Source organism: Aristolochia californica, unplaced genomic scaffold (genome assembly GCF_029961685.1).
Source record: "Aristolochia californica isolate CCGP_79_NKW_82.1479 unplaced genomic scaffold, dmAriCali1.0.hap1 SCAF_10, whole genome shotgun sequence".
Taxonomy (NCBI): domain Eukaryota; kingdom Viridiplantae; phylum Streptophyta; class Magnoliopsida; order Piperales; family Aristolochiaceae; genus Aristolochia; species Aristolochia californica.
In genome coordinates this window covers 429,753-448,192 of record NW_027181771.1, presented here as the reverse complement: position 1 = coordinate 448,192, position 18,440 = coordinate 429,753, and the positions used below count along the sequence as shown (strand labels likewise).

The following is an 18,440-nucleotide window of genomic DNA, read 5'->3' as shown; positions in this document are numbered from 1 at the left end:
AATCGATTTCGGCGGTAAATCGGCGACAAGAGAAGAGAGAAAGAATATCGGGGGGTTCTGTGCGACACCGGTTGCCTGGGGGCGGTTGGCGTTGTGGCCGGAGGGGCGAACGGGGCCGCCAGCTCCCCCTCTCTTCCAATTCCGAGACAGACTCCAGAAAATTTTCTAAATCCCCCCGATTCCCGAATTGCCACTCGTTAAATTAATAAGCCGGCGAACCGAACTTGGCTCTAATCGAGCTCGGCTCGTTAATTACGAGCCAATTCTGATATTAAACTCGGCTCAAGCCGGAAAGATAACGAAAGAACGGGCACCGAGCCCAACTCGAGCCGCTCGCGAGCAGGCTCGGTTCGAAGCCGCCCCTTCTTTCAATACGCCTACTTTGAAAGTCTTAAACCATGTCCCCTCCGGAACACTTAATACAGCTCTTATCCTCGAGTCTGGAGCTCCAACTGAGAAAATGGAGCTTCGGAGCATGACCCCCCGTTTCCAACCGTCATTACTTCGTCCGTCTCTTCCTTCTTTCTCAATTTCAATTCCCCAGAAGCTGTATCCTGGATTTATTAGACTCAAATCTTCTCGCCAAGCTTTCCAGCGACAGAAACCGATGGTTGTCTCTGCAAGAACCGTCGTCAAGGAAGCTGATAAGAAAGATCGCTTGCCTGCTGACATAGAAGTAACCGAGTCAAAGGAGCCAAATTCCAGGGTGAGATATATCTCATCCTTTTGGTTGTACTTGGATGGGATTAATTGTTAGCTGTAAATTATCTAGACTGGTTAATTATGCTGAATGCTTGAAACCGTTGTCTTTTCTGATGATTCTATGTAGTGTACTTAGTGTGAAATTGGAAAAGATTCAACCCGTCTGTCATAGCATTAATCGAAGGAGTGAGACCTTTGAGTTCATTTTTGAGGACTTGTCTGAGGGGAGGCGCAGTGTGTGAACTAAGTGATTTGACTGATTGGTATCCTGTAGTAAATTCAGTTCAATACTGGACGTGAAATGGTGAATTCAAAATTGACTACTAGACACCAAGAGTAAATTCAGTGCCATGTTGGTGCATCTTATAGATTAGAATCGAACTCCCATAAGAGATAGAGAGATTTGAATGAAACAATGTCTGTTAAACGAGAAAATTAAGAGCATACAGTTGGCATTTTTGAAAATTTGTTCCACAGTTTATGTACACAGTTGGATTTCTGTACTAATGTATACTGAATTCAGTATAACAACAAGGGTAGCTTTCACTTCTGTGAAATAGTAATCTGGTTCATCCTCACGGTGAGGTGCAGCCGCACCTAAGAATTTTCATTATCTTAATCCTTATTTTTATTTGTATATTACAGTAATACATAGCAATTCAGACTATTCTCTCCGATCTACTTTTCTTGCTCTACTTGAAAACACAGTCACTTCATTATAGTGTTTCATTTGATATTTGTTTAGATGAATGGGTATATAATGAAAAGATATATGGATAGAAAGAGGTTTGATGCTTAAGATCCATTTGGTATTGGCAAATAGAAATTGCCGTTGCCGACTGAATGACCAGCAACTAATAGGGCCAAAAATGGTATCGATCGAAGTTGGTGAGAAACATACTTGAAGAGCTTAATTGTTAGTGAATGAGGATTAGAGTGAATTAAAGGATGTAACTGAACAAAATATGGATGGCCTGGGTTTTGGTAATTATGATTATGATGATGAGCCAATCTTTCTTGATTTTATTGACTCTTCTCTTACAATGGGGCCATTCCTGGCAACAGTCTATATGTTTTATCTCTTCTTTTTCATCATATATGCTTTGATGGAACATCTCGTTCTCTCTCTCTGTATGTATATATATATATGTAATGAAATGGTATTTAACGAAATGGAGCTTTTATAATTTATTTGGACAAATACAATTGCAGGTTATATTAAGTGTAAAAGTTCCCCCCCTCGTTTGCCAAGACTGTAATAGAAGAGTTCTGGAAGAGATCTCCAAGCAGATAAAGGTATATTTGCTTACCTGTTTACTTAAAACTAGAATGAACTTTCTTGTATAATCTCTCCTTGAAGGGAACAATTGGGCATCAAGAGTCAAACTCTTTTTTATTATACTTAACTCATGTCAGTGGTCTCACTGTATGTACAGACTGCCTCCTCAAAAGCATAGTGATTCACTTACTGACCTCCCACCTCTCTCTTTCTCTCCCTCTCTGAGCACCCTTTCGTCCCTCATATCTAAGTTAGACTTTACTCCAGAATTAGAATATTTTTTATCTCTCTCTTTTTCTCTTTCTCTCTGTCTCATGTTTACTGCAAAATTTGAGTAACATTCTAAATGCAGGTTCCTGGATTCCGTCCTGGAAAGAAAATTCCAGATAACATCCTTATAAATTATGTTGGCGAACAGCATGTACAGCAGGCAACAATTGAATCTATTTTGAGAAGGACCCTTCCACATGCAATGTCCTCGGTATGTAACACTAGCTGTATGAGATGTACATAAATCAATCAATACTGTAGTTCTCTGGAAAGTACAATTTAAACAGGGTGAACAGAAGAAATCCACTATTTGAAGAGCAGGAAGCTGATGTATTTGGGACAAAAAATGGAAATGTGAAATATGAATCATCTGTTATGGTATGCTTTTGTCCATTAACTGAAGCAGATTCTATGAAACTGTATAATAAAATAAAAATACCAAAAAACCTTGGCAAAATCATGAACTGTCTTTCCAGTTCTCGACGCTGTCTGTCTTGATGAATTTCATCTATATAGGTTACAGGAAAGGCCTTGAGAGATTCTGTTCGGATTTTAACTAATTTCTCTGAGATGATTGAAGCCTTTTCCCCTCAGGACTTCCTCAGGTTTGTCAAAGATGGCTTTATTACAACTTCCTATTGTCTCCATAATATCTTTAATTTTTACCGAGCAAAACTGGATGTGTCACATGAGAATAAACGAACTATGTTTTCTACCTTTGTTATTGCCATTGATTTGTTTGATTCCGAAACAGTCCATATGGATGATCCATTGTTTAAGAACATGTAAATACCCTGTCTCTAGTGCTGATTTGGCCTTTTTAAATTTTCTTTCACTTTCCCTTTTCTCATTTATCTGTAGTCTTCCCACTTTATGCCTGCAATTTTAACATCCGTTAATATGAGTGGTGGTCCCCGCATTTAGTTAGGAATATGGTAAATAATCTTTTAGCAACAAGTCAGTTTCTGTATATTTGTCTGAATCTGGTTACATTTTTTGTTTCCGTTTATGTTAGTATCTGAAACTCAGAATGAAAGATGGAGCAGTGGAGGGAGGACAAGAGCTTGTCGAGTTGGTCTTTTCAGCCTCCAGTCAACAGGCTTTTACTGCCACTTTATTAATAGAGTTTCAGTACAGAAAGGATTTTACAAATACTCATAACAGAAACTAATTAGGGTTCCTAAAGCTAATTGACTTTGAATACTAGAGAATTTTCTCTCTATAGACTATGGCTTCTAAGAAATTCTAATCCTTCATTATCATATTTTTGAATAATTCCAACGATTTACATGGTCATGCATGTTGCTAGTGTTGCTTATGTTTTAGTGGTGACCATGTTTGTGCATTCAGCTACAAAGTAGTGGTTGATGTGGCTCCTGAAGTTAAATGGGTAATTGCTGATGCCTACAAGAATTTGAAAGTTGTAGTTGAGATAGATGATGAAATAAATGCTGAAAGGGCATTTGAGGCAGAGCTGAGACGACGGCACAAAGCTTTAGGTGCCATGAAAATTGTTACTGGTAGAGGACTACAGGTATTATCTCACACAACTTTAACCTCTTTTCAGAACACTTAATTTAGTATAACTTTGACATATTATGGAGTATAACTTTACCATTTGCTAATTTATGAACTTCTTTACTGCCAACACTTTGAAAATATCTTGACAGTGAGGCATAATCTGAACTTCACAGATTGGAGATGTCGTAGTGGTTGATATCTTTGCCACAACAATTAATGAGGATGATTCTAGTGGTGAAAAAATCCCATCTTCAGAGACAAAAGGTACACTAACTACTCTTCAGCTATTAAACAACAGTTATTTTATGTACTGTATTTGTTGTTCCTGCACTTTCTATTGTAGTTTGGGTTTTGTGCTTCCATTTGTTAAGTGAACTTTTGCTGGTATTTTATTTAATAATGGGCAGGACTTGCTTTCCTTTTCAGGTTATCACTTGGATACTGAAGAGAGTGACAATCTTCTACCTAACTTTCTTGATTCCATAATAGGAATTAGACAAGGTGAAACAAGGACTTTCCCACTTAAATTTCCAGATACTTGGAGACAAGAAAACCTCCGTGGTGTTCGTGCTCAGTTTACTGTGAGTCTTTCCATCTTAAGCCATACCACACTTTATATTTTGACTTCTTGGTCTCTCTCGTCCAGTTTTTGTTTTTAAGACATAATCACTTATTGAGATTGAATATCTACTGTTCTCGCTGGTCCTGTTTACAATTTACATGATGGTGTATCAAGTTTTTGAGTAACTAATTTGTTTGTGTTGCTTTCTCTTAGTTATTATTATTATTTTTTTAATTTTCATTATCCGGGTCCATTGGAAAAAGTATTTGACACATTTATGGTTTCAAGGTTGATTGCAAGGAACTCTTTTACAGAGATTTGCCTGCACTTGATGACTCTCTTGCTGATAAGCTCCTCCCTGGTTGCTGTACCTTGAATGAGGTCTCTCTCTGTCTCTCTGCGTTTTGATAAAATAATTCATGAAACTTCATATATTTGGGTTTTTAAGTCATCCCAGTTTCACAATGCATACAGGTTAAAGAAGCTGTACTTAACAGATTTAAGGAAGTGGAACAGACAGCAAGAGAACAGGCAACTGATAATGCTATTCTAGATCAACTATGCAAGGTAACTGGACTTCTATGCAAATTGAATAGTCACTGAAGTATCTCTAGTGTGGGGTAGACTTCCGAAGGCTATGGTTATGCCATTTGTGTCAATTGGTTGTTTCTTTTGGGGTTTTAACGGGTACCCTTTTACAATCTGTCGTCATGTATGTAGAGACTAGGATGTAGGAAGATCATACATTCAGCTTTCCAGGAAAGATAATCACTTTTCTTTTACCTTGTTGCTTTGGATAATTTATGCCATATTCCTGTGCTGTCACCTTAGTAAGACATACTAATAAAGAAATGTTTGGTGGAAATGGCTTATGTGCCATTTAAGTTAGCAACCTTGAGTTTTTACGAAATTTTCTTTTTATTGCATCAATATCCTGTGAGTGATATATAGATAATGCAGTGATAGGCTGGTTACAGTTCTTCTTCCTCTTAGAATTCTTGTAAAGATATTTTCGACATTTCACTCTTATGGTATTCATCTCTGGAAGCAGCAGTAAGTTAGGAATCATGTTAGAAACATAAGGTTCAAGTTTGATAAGATTCTGAGTTGTATCGAGTGAGTTATGAGGGGTATTGTTGTGATTGTACTCAGCCTTCACTTAAAGCTCTCTTTAAATAAGAAAAAGGGGTTTAATTTTTTACCCAATGAGTGCATAATCCAGGCTCTCTTTCTGCTTTCTCCTCGTTTTTTCCTAATTTCATATTTTTACACCTCCACTTGTATTTTGCCAATTCTGGGTAATGTGTCAATCCTGCCATATCTGTTACTTACTTGTATTAGTATCTTGTATTTTGAGTTGATCAGATGGTTGAAGTTGAAATTCCTCAATCGTTATTTGAGGAACAAGGCAGACAACTCTATGGAGCCAAACTTTTAGAGCTACAAGTATGAAACCTTATCTCTTGTTCTTTTAAGATAATTTCTGGAAGTAGTCAATGTATTTACCACCACCTTTTCTATATATGATATGAGTTGTCAACATGCTTAAAATGAAACCTTGAATATAAATTGCAGGCACAGACAAATTTAAATGAAGAGCAGTTGGCATCCCTTTCAAGTCAAAAAGCAGTCGGTGAATACTTGGAACATCAGAGAGAGAACATAACAAGTATAATCAAACAGTCGCTTGCTGTTGCAGAGATATTTAGACTGGAAAATTTAGAGGTAAATCCAGTTGGCTTTTATCATTCCTTCGGTCTCTGTTTGTTTTAGCTTTTGAGTCGATGTTGCCTATTACCCGTTTACCTCTTTCTTGCACAGGATTAACTGATGACAACTGATTTTTGAAACATAATATATTAAATCCCTATAGGAATATAATTATAATTTATGTGGTTCTTGGGTTTACAAGGCAGAACACTGTAAGACCCGGCTTTCATGCATTTTCACAAAAAAAAATTTGAAGTTCTTGCAACCATTCTTCTCCTAATTTCTGTTTTGTAAGCTTGAATCCAACTTCCCATCTCTTTGAATGTTTATGTAATCACGGTGGACAATAAGAACTGCTTTTGTTCTTAGTGACTGGTTTTCGCTTTGGTTGGCTGCAATGAAACTTTTTTTGTGTGCTTCTCTCTTTCCATAATGAAGTTCTTATTATATTCGTCCCTGTCTTTCTCACAGTCTCCAGCTATACACTAACTCAGTATTCATTTTCAGTATTCTACAGAAGAGCTAGTCAAGGAGGTTGAGAACTCTGTTGCAGAATTTAAACGCCATAAACAAGAATATGATGAAGAGCGTGTGAAAGAAGAGGTTAATTACCAACTGCTTCTCCATCTGAAGCCTAACATTCCTGCATTTTCTATAGAAAATTTCTGTACTCTAGACCTAGCAATGACAAAAAGACAATTTAGCAGGCAGTTTTCTCATCCCATTAAATCAAGTAAGAGAAATTCTGATGGGGTTAGGCTTCTATATAATTTCAGGTGCAAGAAATTCTTGAGGGGGCTAAGGTGCTCGAATGGTTAAGAGCAAATGCAGATATCCAGTATGTAACAAGGTAACTGACTCTACCAAACCAGAACTGAGAAGAGTGGTTTTTTTTTGGGTTAATACGAACAAGTTATTTGGTGCAATCAACACGCACACCAAAACATACTTTCACTTGTGAAAAGATTTACTCAAATAGTTCATACCATTATCCAAACAAGCAAACATTCGAATCCGTAGGTATTACAATTGGTTTATGCCGCCTTTAACTCCGGACTTGGGCAGACTGATCAAAACTCTAGACCTCAGAAAAAATATAAAAAATAAAAAACTTACAAACCCACCGGATTCTGAAAAATTTAAGCAAATTTACAGGAAAAAAAAAAAAATCGGCAGTACTGAAAATTTTCAGCATTTACATGTAGAAAACAAGTAATCCTTACTCCAATCAACAAATCAAAGATGCATGTGATTGAACGTCGCGGCCAAATTCCCGCCACCTCTCGTCAGTCCCTCCATCACCACCTCTCCTCCGCAGCGACTACGCCTGGCCATCGCCGTCGCTGTCGCCGCGGTGGCGGCGAAACCCACGTCTCTCTTTCCTGCAAAACCCCCGCCGGGACCCAACTCGTTCCTCGCCGATCTCCGGTTCGTCGTCCTCTTATACGTCCCGAACCACTTTGCCTGGACGTACCCCGTCCGCCGCCACGGCGGGAGGTACAACTCGTTGCTCTCTAGCGACTCTTTGACAGCAGTGCACATCAGCCGGACGATCCTCTTCAGTGCTTCTGGTTTCCCGACGAAGACGGGAGGGAAATGCGCGAGGAGGGCGAGGTAGCGGCCGGTTGGTCGAGCGATTGCGAACTCGCCTGCGAGATTTATCTCCACTATGTAACGGTCGTCGCCGGCGACGACGTCGATGTACTCGTACTCGCCGGCGAGGGATCGCCCCGTCTTCTCCCACCTCGATTTGCAGAGACCTGTAAAATCCAAACAGTTTGATGATTGATCCCTTCATCAGATACAAAGCATGAAAATTCTACACCATGCTGAATTTCACATAAAAATAACTACATTTCTTTCAAAACAAATTTGTACATAATATAAGGTCGATTACCTATACACTCAATAAAATGGCCATTACATGATCAATATCATATATTTTATCTTATTGAGATCCTTAAATCTGATACATATTTTAAAAACAAATTAATATGATACTATAAGTGTATCACATTTCCGCCTTCTTAAGTAAAAAATAAAAAATAAAAAATGAAATGATACATAAATATGACAATTACATAAAAATGACCTCTTTTGACACAAAGGAAAGCCCTTTCTTCGTGTTCCGACCTTTCCAGCTTCAGAAACGATTATTAGTTGGATTTTTTTCCTAGCAGCTGCTTAATGCGTGTATTAATCAATCTTTTCTATCCAGATTATTAATCTACCACTCCATTTTATGAAAATTTAAATAATAACAACCAGATTCAGAAACGATCATAAGTTGAATTTCTTCCTAGCGGCTGGTTTATGGCGTGTTTTCTTCATCCAGATTCTTTGTTTTATCTCTCCGCTTCTCCAAACCTGCAGCAGACGTTACTTCATCTGCCACAGGAGAGTCGCAGTAGAGCCGGGTCTCCACGAGGCGCAGCGCGAGATAATGCGTTTTGTCGCTAAGCGAAACCGCATTTGACTGTACAGGACGAGCATTCAGAAGTCAGAACAGAGAGTAAATCCGGATGTTTACCTGCATCCAATCCTCGCTCCCTCAGCTCCGCCATCACCGCCCGCTTCACGCTCTCCCCTTCCCCAACCCTCACCATCGCCCGCTCCGTCTCCTCCCGAATCCTCTCCGTCGCAGCCGTCCTCCCGAACAACATCTCAAGCGTCTCCTCCGTATCGGACTCGGAATGGCGCTCCACCGCGTCGTCCGATTTCCGCTTCTTCTTCTTCTTCATACTCACCGTCGTCCTCTCCTCCTCATCCTCGGAGCAATCTTCACCTTCCATCTGGTCTCCGCCGCGGTTATAATCTCCGCCATCATGTCGCTCGATGAAGGAGTCGACGAGGTCGGCAAGCTCCGGCGAGCTGCTCCCGGCGGAGTGGTCGCTGCCGCTGCTCTCGCACAACCGCGCGCGCGCCGTCTCGTCGAACGGCGCCGTCGCGCGCTTGAACCTGACCGGGATCACGACCATGTCCGAGGTATCAGAGCTCGAGTCGCTACTCTTTTTTCGCTTGCTTTCTTCTGCGGAGTCCGGGTACTTATTGAGAGGGATGGACATGGATCATGTGACGATGATGTGGCGTCTACCTGTACTAGACGACAAATTTGATATACGGACAAAACCGGAGATATCCGACAAGCATGGTTTTGTTACTTCAACGGAGTTTGGTTTTCTGACGGACCTCACCAGTAAACAATGCCTACAAAGAAGGTCAGACGCTCGTGAGACGCTTACTATTGTCTCTAGAATATATAGGTTAATCATTTTAATTTGATAAAATTAACTTGATAACATTAATTAAATATTTTTATTTTTTGAAAAATATTATACGATCTCAAGGTGGCCGTGCATGGTAAGAGAATAAACCATATAATTTTGAGTAAAATATTAAAAAATTAATAAAAAATTATTGATGTGTTTGTTTGCCCCACTTCAATGGTTTCTAACTATAAATCCGCGTCTCACTATACGGAGAAGGTTAACGGCAGGCCCGATTACCGACCCGGCGGACAGCGCCAAAACCGCAAAACGGAAAGTTCGGATAAGAACGAGAGAAAGAGAAAGGACTGCGGAATGCAATGACACTTCTCTATCAACTGGGACCCACTCTGACACACGTGGCACGTCTGTGCTCTTTTGTGGAGGCCACGTGAACGGCGGTTGTCTCGATCGTCTGACGTGAGCAAACTATGCCCACGTCGGATCCTGATGTGTATCTAGGTCAGCATTTACTTCAGGTCACTTCTCTTCGAGTAAAGCAGCTCGCGTCTCGGGATTATGAAGCCGGAAATGCATCCAGGTTCGTTCTCATGGTATGGGTTGTCCAGGTTCAATGAATCCGGTCCGAGTATTGGCGTGCTAGCCCGGCGGGGTCGAACGGCTTCCGCGTCCCCTAGGAAATTGGTCAATTTACTGTCAATTTAACCATTGAATTTAAATATGACGGCTTAAATTCTAATATTTATTATTTTTATAAAAAAATATTAAATGTTAAAAAAATAGGTATTTGAGATCTATTTGTTAAAAAGAGAAGTAATATTATGGATAAGACCTAACTCTGCGTCCAGATTCATCGATGTATCAAGTGCCTAGATTCATTAATTTTAAGTAACCTAAACAAGTAGCTTTGAAAGCTCCATTCTGAGAGAATTTACATGGAAAGGGACCTACACAGGATCAATATCAAGGTTAAATAATTTATATGTACAGTACTTAGGACATGATAAACCGAGAGTGAAGGAGAGAGATGAAGAGGTTACAGCCACTCTCCTACCTTGCTCATATAAACATGGTATTATTAGAGTCATACTAGCAGAAAAGAAAAAGACTCCTAGGCTGCAGCAAAATGAAAGGGACGGGACCCTTTTCCCCCGGGTAGGGCACCCTCTAAGCATCTCACACTTTGACACCCTGCTTGCTGATAAAAACAAACAACAAAGTGTGCAGTGATCCCCAAAATTTCGATCAGCTATCCCGAAAATGTGGAAAGAGAGGAGCCACTTCAGGAGCTGTCCATTGGAGTGTCAGTTGTACTAGGTGAGTTACCACAAGGGCTCCTGGAGAAGCCTTTCGAGTCGTTCTTGGCCGCCCCGAAAGTGAACTCATGTGGCGAGATGTTTGGAGGTGGCCGATCAAAGATGGAAGGTGCTGGAGAGCAATCAAAGACTGGAGCAGGTACTACATTTTCCACTTTTTGGAACCCAAACCCAAATAATGGACTGCTGGATAAAGGAAAAGCTGGAGCTTGCCCTAAATTATTTGGTCCAAATATTTGCTGCTCGTACTCCTGCAGCTGCTGATGGACAGCTAGATAAATGCACGAAAAAGGATTGTCAGTTTCAGAAGAAACAGTGGAACACATAATTTAATGAGAAAATACAGAAGCACTTTTTATTAACTAGGATTGCTAAATCAAGTATTGGATTAGAGAGTTGGAACAATACCTCAGAGGCAAAGGTTCTCTGGTTTTAGCTCAGTTCACCCATCAGTGAAGTCAGGTAAAATAGTAGTTCTCAATGACTTTCAACAACTCTTTAACTACTACTTGCAGGGTAAGTTGATTTTATATGCCAAAAACCTAATCTTTTTCACCAGATCTTATTGATGAAATTCATGAGAATAAAGTATAATATTCCACTGATTCGGGAAAAAGAATTAAAGCAAAGAATCTATGTTGATGCCAACAAATCACAATCTCAAAGAGTTGGCAAAATCCAGCTTCAAGAAAAATTCCAATCCCAGTGGGGTTTGGCCTTTCTTAAGCAACCATCTTGTAATATTAGTTGTCATCATCCATCACAAGTAAGCCACGTAAACTACAGTAAATGTTGCAGATTCTCCGTAGTTTTAGATATTCATACAAGTTAAAATATCACTTGGACCTAGATTGTGTTGGGTTTTCATGGGCTTACACAAAATAAATTGTTTCTATGTTCTTTTTGTGATAGAAATCTTGTCATGGTATAAAATAAAGAAAACTACATAAACTCAAAATTACAACATTGCAAGAAGACCAGAGTTCAAGGCTAGAACTACTATAACTTATTCTTTTAAAAAAAAATTATCCAGACATTAGGTCACGGTGAACGAGTTCATACAGTTACTTTCTATTGGAAAATAAGTTGTACAGTTTATACTACAAGGGAAAGAAAAATGCAGACTAAGTGGAAGAAACTAACCTTCAGACAATTCTACAGATGGCCTGCGATCTTTGACCCATTGGCAGCTCTGTGCAAGTCTCCACCCTTTCCGTTTTATCAGATATGCCATTACAATAGCGGCTGACCTGTTAAAATCTTGCATAAACCATATTACGAAGATCACAAACAGACCTTAACTAGAGGGGAGAAGGCCAAGAAAAACTGACCTATTTTTACCCCACATGCAGTGGACCAGAACACGTGCTTTATCCCTCTCACATTGCTCTGCAAAGAAGAAAAAGAGTAAATGGATTTTATCCCTCTTTTTTATTTTTTGCCTTCTCTGAAAATAACAGGAGAAAACTCCTATTTTTGCTTTCTTTTTGTTTCCCCAAAACTTTAAAGATAATGTGCCATTTAAAATTATATGCATGACTAAAAAAATCCTATTTATGACTTTTTAAAAGTTTGAATAACTCAAAGAATAAAATTAATATCTCATAACCAGTTTGACCAGTTCACTTAATTGTTCTTTTCTTAAAGCAGTACTTTCATATGTCCAAATTATGTATCTAAACCAACACTAAATGACACAAATTTCAAAGACAATTATTGTAAGACATCCCTGACATGACATGACAAAGAGAAAAAAGAAGATATCTTATGAATTACAACAATTTACAAGAGGACTTGCCCATCTTTTGTATGTGAGTTCAAAGCAGAAAAAGTGGATTATAAGTAGCAAGACAATTTAAAAGACTCCGGCCAACCCTTTTGAATTGAGTAAGTTTTTTTGCAGAGTTTATTGACTAGGTGTATAACAAAACTCATTTCTTAACTGAGTTTTACATATCTTAATCAGTTTTTCACTCTACACATGATGACTTAGGTGTGTCAGACCAAACAAACAGATATTTTTTTTATGTATGCTATTAATTCACTCATTGAAATATTCATAACCAAGTTCAAGTCAAACAACATTTCTCCAATTTTGTACATCAAGTAGGCTTCTACAAAATGTTAATGGAATGTGATAAACTTTGTCCCGGACTAATATACAGGCATGATACTTCTAAGTATCTTATTTCTAAGAAAAATACCCTATAATATTATAAACTAAAAAATGGTAAAACACAAAATAACACACTGAATACATTCTAAATCGCATCAGGGCTCTGTATCAGATCAGAAACAGGAACTTAAAACTACAAAGAAATATAGCTGTAGCAATTTGAAAATATAGACCGTTCGACCAAAACCTCAGAATCTTTTTTTTAATGATAATACTCTTTTTTTTTTTCTGGAGAAAGGATATTTTTATTCCAATGCCTGAAGGCAAGGAGATACAAATTAAGGAGGGGGGGCCTAGTTGGAGGGTCACCTCTTCTTAAACTCGAGAAACTGATAGTCATACAGCATGATACCCTAGAGACTCACAATATTGAATCCTACAGCTAAGAATCACGAGTTCAAAAAACAGAAAAAAAGAATTCCAATCCCCCATCCCACCCCAAAGCAATCATTGATCCTCAGACTTTTTTCTTTGATAGATGGAAGCTTGTTAAACATCAACAGACAAAAACAGAGAGAGCGTGAGCTTAAAACAAAACAAAACAAAAAAGGGAGGAGCAAACATAAGAAATAAATACATGGTTTTGAAATATGCAATACTTCTCATTTTTTATTATGGTAAAAAAAAAACGCTAGTATGAATCATGACACATGAAGTACGAAAATACATACCTAAAAAGTTAATGGCATCATCAAATTGCAACATCTTCTCATCTTGGAGGCAATGATATGTGAAAGAGTTCTTGTATAGATTCTGACAAGCAGGTACTGTCTGCAAACGTACAGATCAAACACAGAAGAGTAAATCGAGAAATGTTTTCTTTTGAAAAACACCAAAAAAGGCTGTAAATGAACAATATAGAGTAAACATGAATCATTCAAATGACAATAAATACAATAATAATGAATTTCTTTAAGAACAGTATTAACAATAATAGTGAATGTTAAGAAAAAGAGAATGGAGAAGTTTCATTCTTTTAGCAAAGACAAGATGGAGTACCAATTAGTTCGGTAAGGAGGCATACGATAATATAGGATTTTTTTTAATGATGATTACTCACACACAATACCCTTTGGCTCAAAGGCCCTCTTCTAATGCGGCTTCTGAGCCAAAGGGCTCCACAATACAGGATAATAATCAATAATATTAAATGGAAATGGATTTTTTTCATTTTAGTAAGAAATAAGTTTCATTTACAACTTCAATCCATGTCATTTTCAGCCTTTTTCTATTTTGTAATTGTCCTCAGAATAATATCCATAAAAACCTTTTTCTCCACAGAACTAGTAAAAATACATTGAGCAGAACCATTAAACAGCTCTCTTATTTCGTTGTCTGTTGGTGACATTCCTACATGGCCTCTACTATGTTTGCTTCAAGTCTAATAATCCTAGTGTAGCCAATCTAACTCAACATTATACTTTCTGTCACACTCATCTTTTCTAAATTTTGCGTCTTTTTTTAAAAAAAGTATTGATCACATGTGCACACTACACCCATTTCCCCCTGGCATGACTTGAACCCAAGACATGGTCGTTGTACCAACACTCATGACCATAAAGAATACTTGCTCTTCTTTCTAAGTGGCTATGGAAGTTTGGTAATGAGAGAAATAACTTGTGCAATAATTCAATGAAAATACCATTATAGCAACTCCCTTTTGACCCCCCCATGTCTTCCCCTCAACAGAGCATCCAATCTGTGGAAATCCATTAGTAAGCTGAGCTCTTCAGTGGAGTTTGGATATTTCATTCATGTGAGATGTGGCGACCACACTTCCTTTTGAAATGATCCTTGGCTTGGTGATGGCTACATGGCTATCATATGTGATCCTTGGCTTGGTGATGGCTGCCTGGCTAACATAAATGATCCTTGGCTTGGTGATGGCTGCCTGGCTAATATTTTCCCAAGCGTTTATTAAGTGGCAATTAACCCTATATTGACTGTCAAAGATTCCTTCATCAAACACCTTAACAGCTGCTCTTCAAACCTTAACCTTAGAAGACACCTCTTGGATGAGGAATCCTTGAAGGCAACCAACCTTCTCACCCTGCTAGAAGCCAAATATGTGAAGGCTTGGGGCCATGACACCGTGATGTGGATTTGGGACCCCTCTAGAAACTTCAAGGTCGCTTCTTGGTATGCATTTGTTTGGGGAGGTACCCCTGATCCTTCCTCTCTTGGTCAGGTCCTCTGGAAAATTACAGCCCCGCCTAAGGCTCTCCACTTTCTTTGGTGGGTCAACTAGGAGAAGATCATCACTACCTACCAACGCTCCATGCAAATCATCCAGAATCCATCAATGAGATCCTTATCCATGGTCCAGTCACACTGCAAATTCAGTCAGCTTTCTCCCTCAAAATTGGCCTATAGATGTGCCTTCCCCCCTCCTTTCCCAAGCCGTCCCCTATGAATGAGCACAATAGAAGAAATTTTTAGGGTAAGATAACATCTCTGGAAGGAATCATTGCAAAAAAAAATGCATAACATTTATTTTGGGCAAGTAAGCTAAAGGACATCTCTTATCTTCCCAGCTCAATCATTAGGAGAAACTGGTAATTAATCATTCATCTGGCCCCGCATCCCATTGCCTAGCCAGTTGCTTGGAACCTACCTTCAGAAATCTGGTTAAAACTCAATTTTGATGGTAGCTCAATAGGAAATCCTGGGCCCGTAGGTGGAGGGGGTGGTCAAAGGACACTATGGGGATGATTCTCTTTGTCTACTTTGTGCTTTTTGGACATAGTGAGTCCACTACAGCCAAGCTCAGGGATTTTCTACTGGGGCTTAGATTGTATTTGAGAGGTTCTCGACCCCTTAAGTTGTTGAAGGAGATTTTCCAGTGCTTATATCATGGTAAGATCACCCGGAGTAAGATCATCAGTTGCGGCTGAGAGAGGTTAGAGAAAAACACGTGTGTGCGATTTCTCTTGTAAACTATTTTCATCTTCATAGTGGATTATTGCAGTGGCAGAAGATTGGACGTAGTCTTACCTTGAGGCGAACCTGTATAAATCTTGTGTTCTTCGTGTTTGTTTTTTCTTCTTCTGCAATTATTATTGCTCTCGCTAGTTTTGAATTAGGGCATTTAATTCCTAACACGTGGGTCATAGGGGATTGCCTCCAATGGGGTCACTTCCTTTAGTATTTTTATGAGATTGAGGACATCAGTAGTTCCAAAAGCATTTGCTGGCAGCACGTTCACCAGGTTGTGAATTGAGTAGTAGATAGGTTGGCTAGGGAAGAGGTCAGTCCAGCATCTTGCTTTCAGCACTTCCCTCCCTTCATGATTTCTGGTCTCTCTCTCTCTCTTATCCAATTGCCCTTTTCGGTCCTTCTTAACGAATTCTCTTGTCTCATTGCTCTGACAAAAAAAAAGAACAGAAAAGAATGCTTGTTCTAACAACCACAGTTATAAGTAATGCCACAATAACACAACTTCTATAAACTCAAGAGCACTCAAGTTTTTCATTTGCAACCATAAAGAACAACATAGAGTTAAATGGTCTTAAGCAGATGAAAAGGTTGAGGTAGTCCTAAACTTTGAATCACTACCCGTTACTTTTTGCTCTTCAATTAGTTGCTCGTACAATCCTTATAGAAGTCACATAAATTGAGTGTTCTGTCTAGAAAGAGAGACTATTCATGATCATATGGAAAAACCTTAGAGCAGGAGACAATGGAGTCAGTTTTGTCCAAAGCCACCTTTTAACTGATTAACAGGGAGGAACTAGACACACACTAAAATGACATGACTGGAGAAGCAGCAACTTCACCCAGTGCTCCAATTTGAGCAACTGAGTAAAATTTCTTCCTCGTCTTTTGAAATCACACAAAAAGGTGATTCATTTTTATGAAGCAGTATCCTCATATGAGGGAACAGATGTTACAAAGGCACATACCTAAAGAAGCAGAAGAAATTTGCCACTTTTGACTGTTGTTGACCACAAGAGACTGAATTATGTGATTGATTTATTGCTTGAAATGCCCTGAAAAACCTTGTCTCATCACTTTCGTTAAGCCAAGAAAATTGTTACTATTTTCACAGATGTTGCGGTAAATTGCATCTTCAAAATTTTCTTCCCTTCAAAGATAAAGTACGAATGATATTTTTATTATCTATAGACAAGTTATCTGCATGCTTTGCTGTATTAAGTCATCGAACCAAATGGTGTCAGTGCCCTCAGTCTTTGGCATATTGAACTTCTGGTTTTAGGTATTCTAGTTGCTGCAAACATATGTTTATCATCCACCTAGAAATAACGAATAAGATGTAGAATAACATCCGATAAAGTCTAGTGAAAACAAAATAGATAGATAAATCAAATATTGGCAAGAACCAGGACAAAGCAGCTGTCAGGCCGGTACCAAGTGTGACAGAATTTGCAGAGACTTCTCAAACAGCCTAAGAACACAGGTCGAAGTACTAAACACGAATATCTACAAGCCACTAATCCGGAAATTCTACAAGCAATAAATAACTAAAAGTCAGTATGACCTTCACCATGTTTTCCTGCATTCAACAGAAAATTTATCACCCAAGCATCACAGTAATTCCTGACCGAAGAATCTTCAATATAAGGAGCAAAAGAAATTTTAAATTATAAAAGTTACAAGCTCCGTCGCAGAGAAGAATGCCGTGACGGACGAACTTATGAACAGTTGAAAGCAAGTTATGTGAGCAACGAATAACAGTCCCAACTCCAATAATTCACAAAGTGAGAAAAAATACTTACGTTAAGAACCCTGGAAATTCCTTGAGTCTTCAGCAGCTCGGCACGAGATGCGTTATCATAGCTCCCCAGGTAAAGAAAATCAGGTAATATCTCAGACGGGAACGCGCTGCTCGGAGGCCCTGATATCTCAAAAGAAGCGGGGACTCGATGCCCACAGATTCCACAAACCTCCCCTTGTTCGTACTTGTGATAATGCCCACAAACCCCACAAGGGTTCTCCCGCTCTCTCTTTCTCATGATTAAAAACAATCAAAATCCCGTCGGAAAATCCGATTCCAAATCGAAATTACCAATACCCAGATCGAAACACACGGTCAAACATTGAAAAAACAGAGAACCTTCCGAAAAACCATCCTAACAACAGATGCACAAACCCACCTCAACAAAAGAGAAAGGAAATGAAAAGGAATCTTTGAATTTTTCCGAAATCTGAGGATTTGTACAAGAAATCGAGAACTATAGAGTTTGCTTGGACGGGAGGAGGTCTCAATTCGAAGATGCAGAGGAGAAAACAGTCGCAGTGGATATACTCGTCCTTTTCGGGTTTTTGCCTGTTTAATAACAGGAAACTTTTCGTTGGTGGGAAATGCCCAAATTGCATCTGCTCATAAACTTGGGGTGGCACTAAGCAAAACCTGTTGGCAGAAACTAGGAACTTGGGGTGGCACCGAGCGAAACCTGGGGGAAGCACTCAGCAAAAACCTGTCCGCAAACCTTCAAGCTCGGCTAGAAAAAAACTTCAATTTTTACTTGAGTTAAATCAAACTTAAAATAAGGCTAATTAAGTATAACAATTCAAACTCGAAATTTTCCAAGTTGGTGAGCCAACTTTTTAGGAAAATACCCTTTAATTGTTCTCATCAATTCTTTCTTTTGTTGGTTGATAGTTCTTATTTACATCGAACCTCAAAGACAATCGATCATTCAACCCTTGTGGGACT

The 18,440-nt window shown here is 38.9% G+C and overlaps 3 protein-coding genes across 3 annotated transcripts; 1 reads left to right on the top strand and 2 right to left on the bottom strand.

Moving 5' to 3' along the window:
• Positions 1 to 452: 452 nt before the first annotated feature.
• Positions 453 to 7,089, top strand: LOC137943255 (trigger factor-like protein TIG, Chloroplastic). The gene is made up of 13 exons (XM_068788953.1): positions 453 to 706; positions 1,915 to 1,998; positions 2,334 to 2,462; positions 2,768 to 2,856; positions 3,602 to 3,785; positions 3,946 to 4,036; positions 4,199 to 4,353; positions 4,623 to 4,715; positions 4,809 to 4,901; positions 5,700 to 5,780; positions 5,910 to 6,059; positions 6,552 to 6,647; positions 6,821 to 7,089. Exons 1-13 carry the CDS (start codon positions 461 to 463, stop codon positions 6,896 to 6,898), a joined length of 1,569 nt encoding a protein of 522 aa, XP_068645054.1. The 5' UTR covers positions 453 to 460; the 3' UTR covers positions 6,899 to 7,089.
• Positions 7,067 to 9,022, bottom strand: LOC137938877 (uncharacterized). Its single transcript, XM_068783971.1, has 2 exons — positions 8,575 to 9,022; positions 7,067 to 7,804 (listed from the first exon to the last, which is right to left on the bottom strand). The coding sequence occupies exons 1-2, from the start codon at positions 9,020 to 9,022 to the stop codon at positions 7,281 to 7,283; spliced, it is 972 nt and encodes a 323-aa protein (XP_068640072.1). The 3' UTR covers positions 7,067 to 7,280.
• Positions 9,023 to 10,145: 1,123 nt separating this feature from the next.
• On the bottom strand, positions 10,146 to 18,086 carry LOC137941259 (protein-tyrosine-phosphatase IBR5-like). Its single transcript, XM_068786591.1, has 5 exons — positions 17,500 to 18,086; positions 13,435 to 13,534; positions 11,919 to 11,976; positions 11,731 to 11,837; positions 10,146 to 10,858 (listed from the first exon to the last, which is right to left on the bottom strand). The coding sequence occupies exons 1-5, from the start codon at positions 17,734 to 17,736 to the stop codon at positions 10,554 to 10,556; spliced, it is 807 nt and encodes a 268-aa protein (XP_068642692.1). The 5' UTR covers positions 17,737 to 18,086; the 3' UTR covers positions 10,146 to 10,553.
• Positions 18,087 to 18,440: the final 354 nt, after the last annotated feature.

Coding starts and splice junctions, on each gene's coding strand:
- LOC137943255 (XM_068788953.1), top strand. CDS start 461: ATGGAGCTTCGGAGCATGACCCCCCGTTTCCAACCGTCATTACTTCGT. Junction 3,786..3,945: donor TTACTGGTAGAGGACTACAG/GTATTATCTCAC, acceptor TGAACTTCACAG/ATTGGAGATGTCGTAGTGGT. Junction 4,354..4,622: donor GTGTTCGTGCTCAGTTTACT/GTGAGTCTTTCC, acceptor TATGGTTTCAAG/GTTGATTGCAAGGAACTCTT.
- LOC137938877 (XM_068783971.1), bottom strand. CDS start 9,022: ATGGTCGTGATCCCGGTCAGGTTCAAGCGCGCGACGGCGCCGTTCGAC. Junction 7,805..8,574: donor GGAGCGAGGATTGGATGCAG/GTAAACATCCGG, acceptor TGGATTTTACAG/GTCTCTGCAAATCGAGGTGG.
- LOC137941259 (XM_068786591.1), bottom strand. CDS start 17,736: ATGAGAAAGAGAGAGCGGGAGAACCCTTGTGGGGTTTGTGGGCATTAT. Junction 13,535..17,499: donor GAATTTCCAGGGTTCTTAAC/GTAAGTATTTTT, acceptor GTACGTTTGCAG/ACAGTACCTGCTTGTCAGAA. Junction 11,838..11,918: donor TGCATGTGGGGTAAAAATAG/GTCAGTTTTTCT, acceptor AGATTTTAACAG/GTCAGCCGCTATTGTAATGG.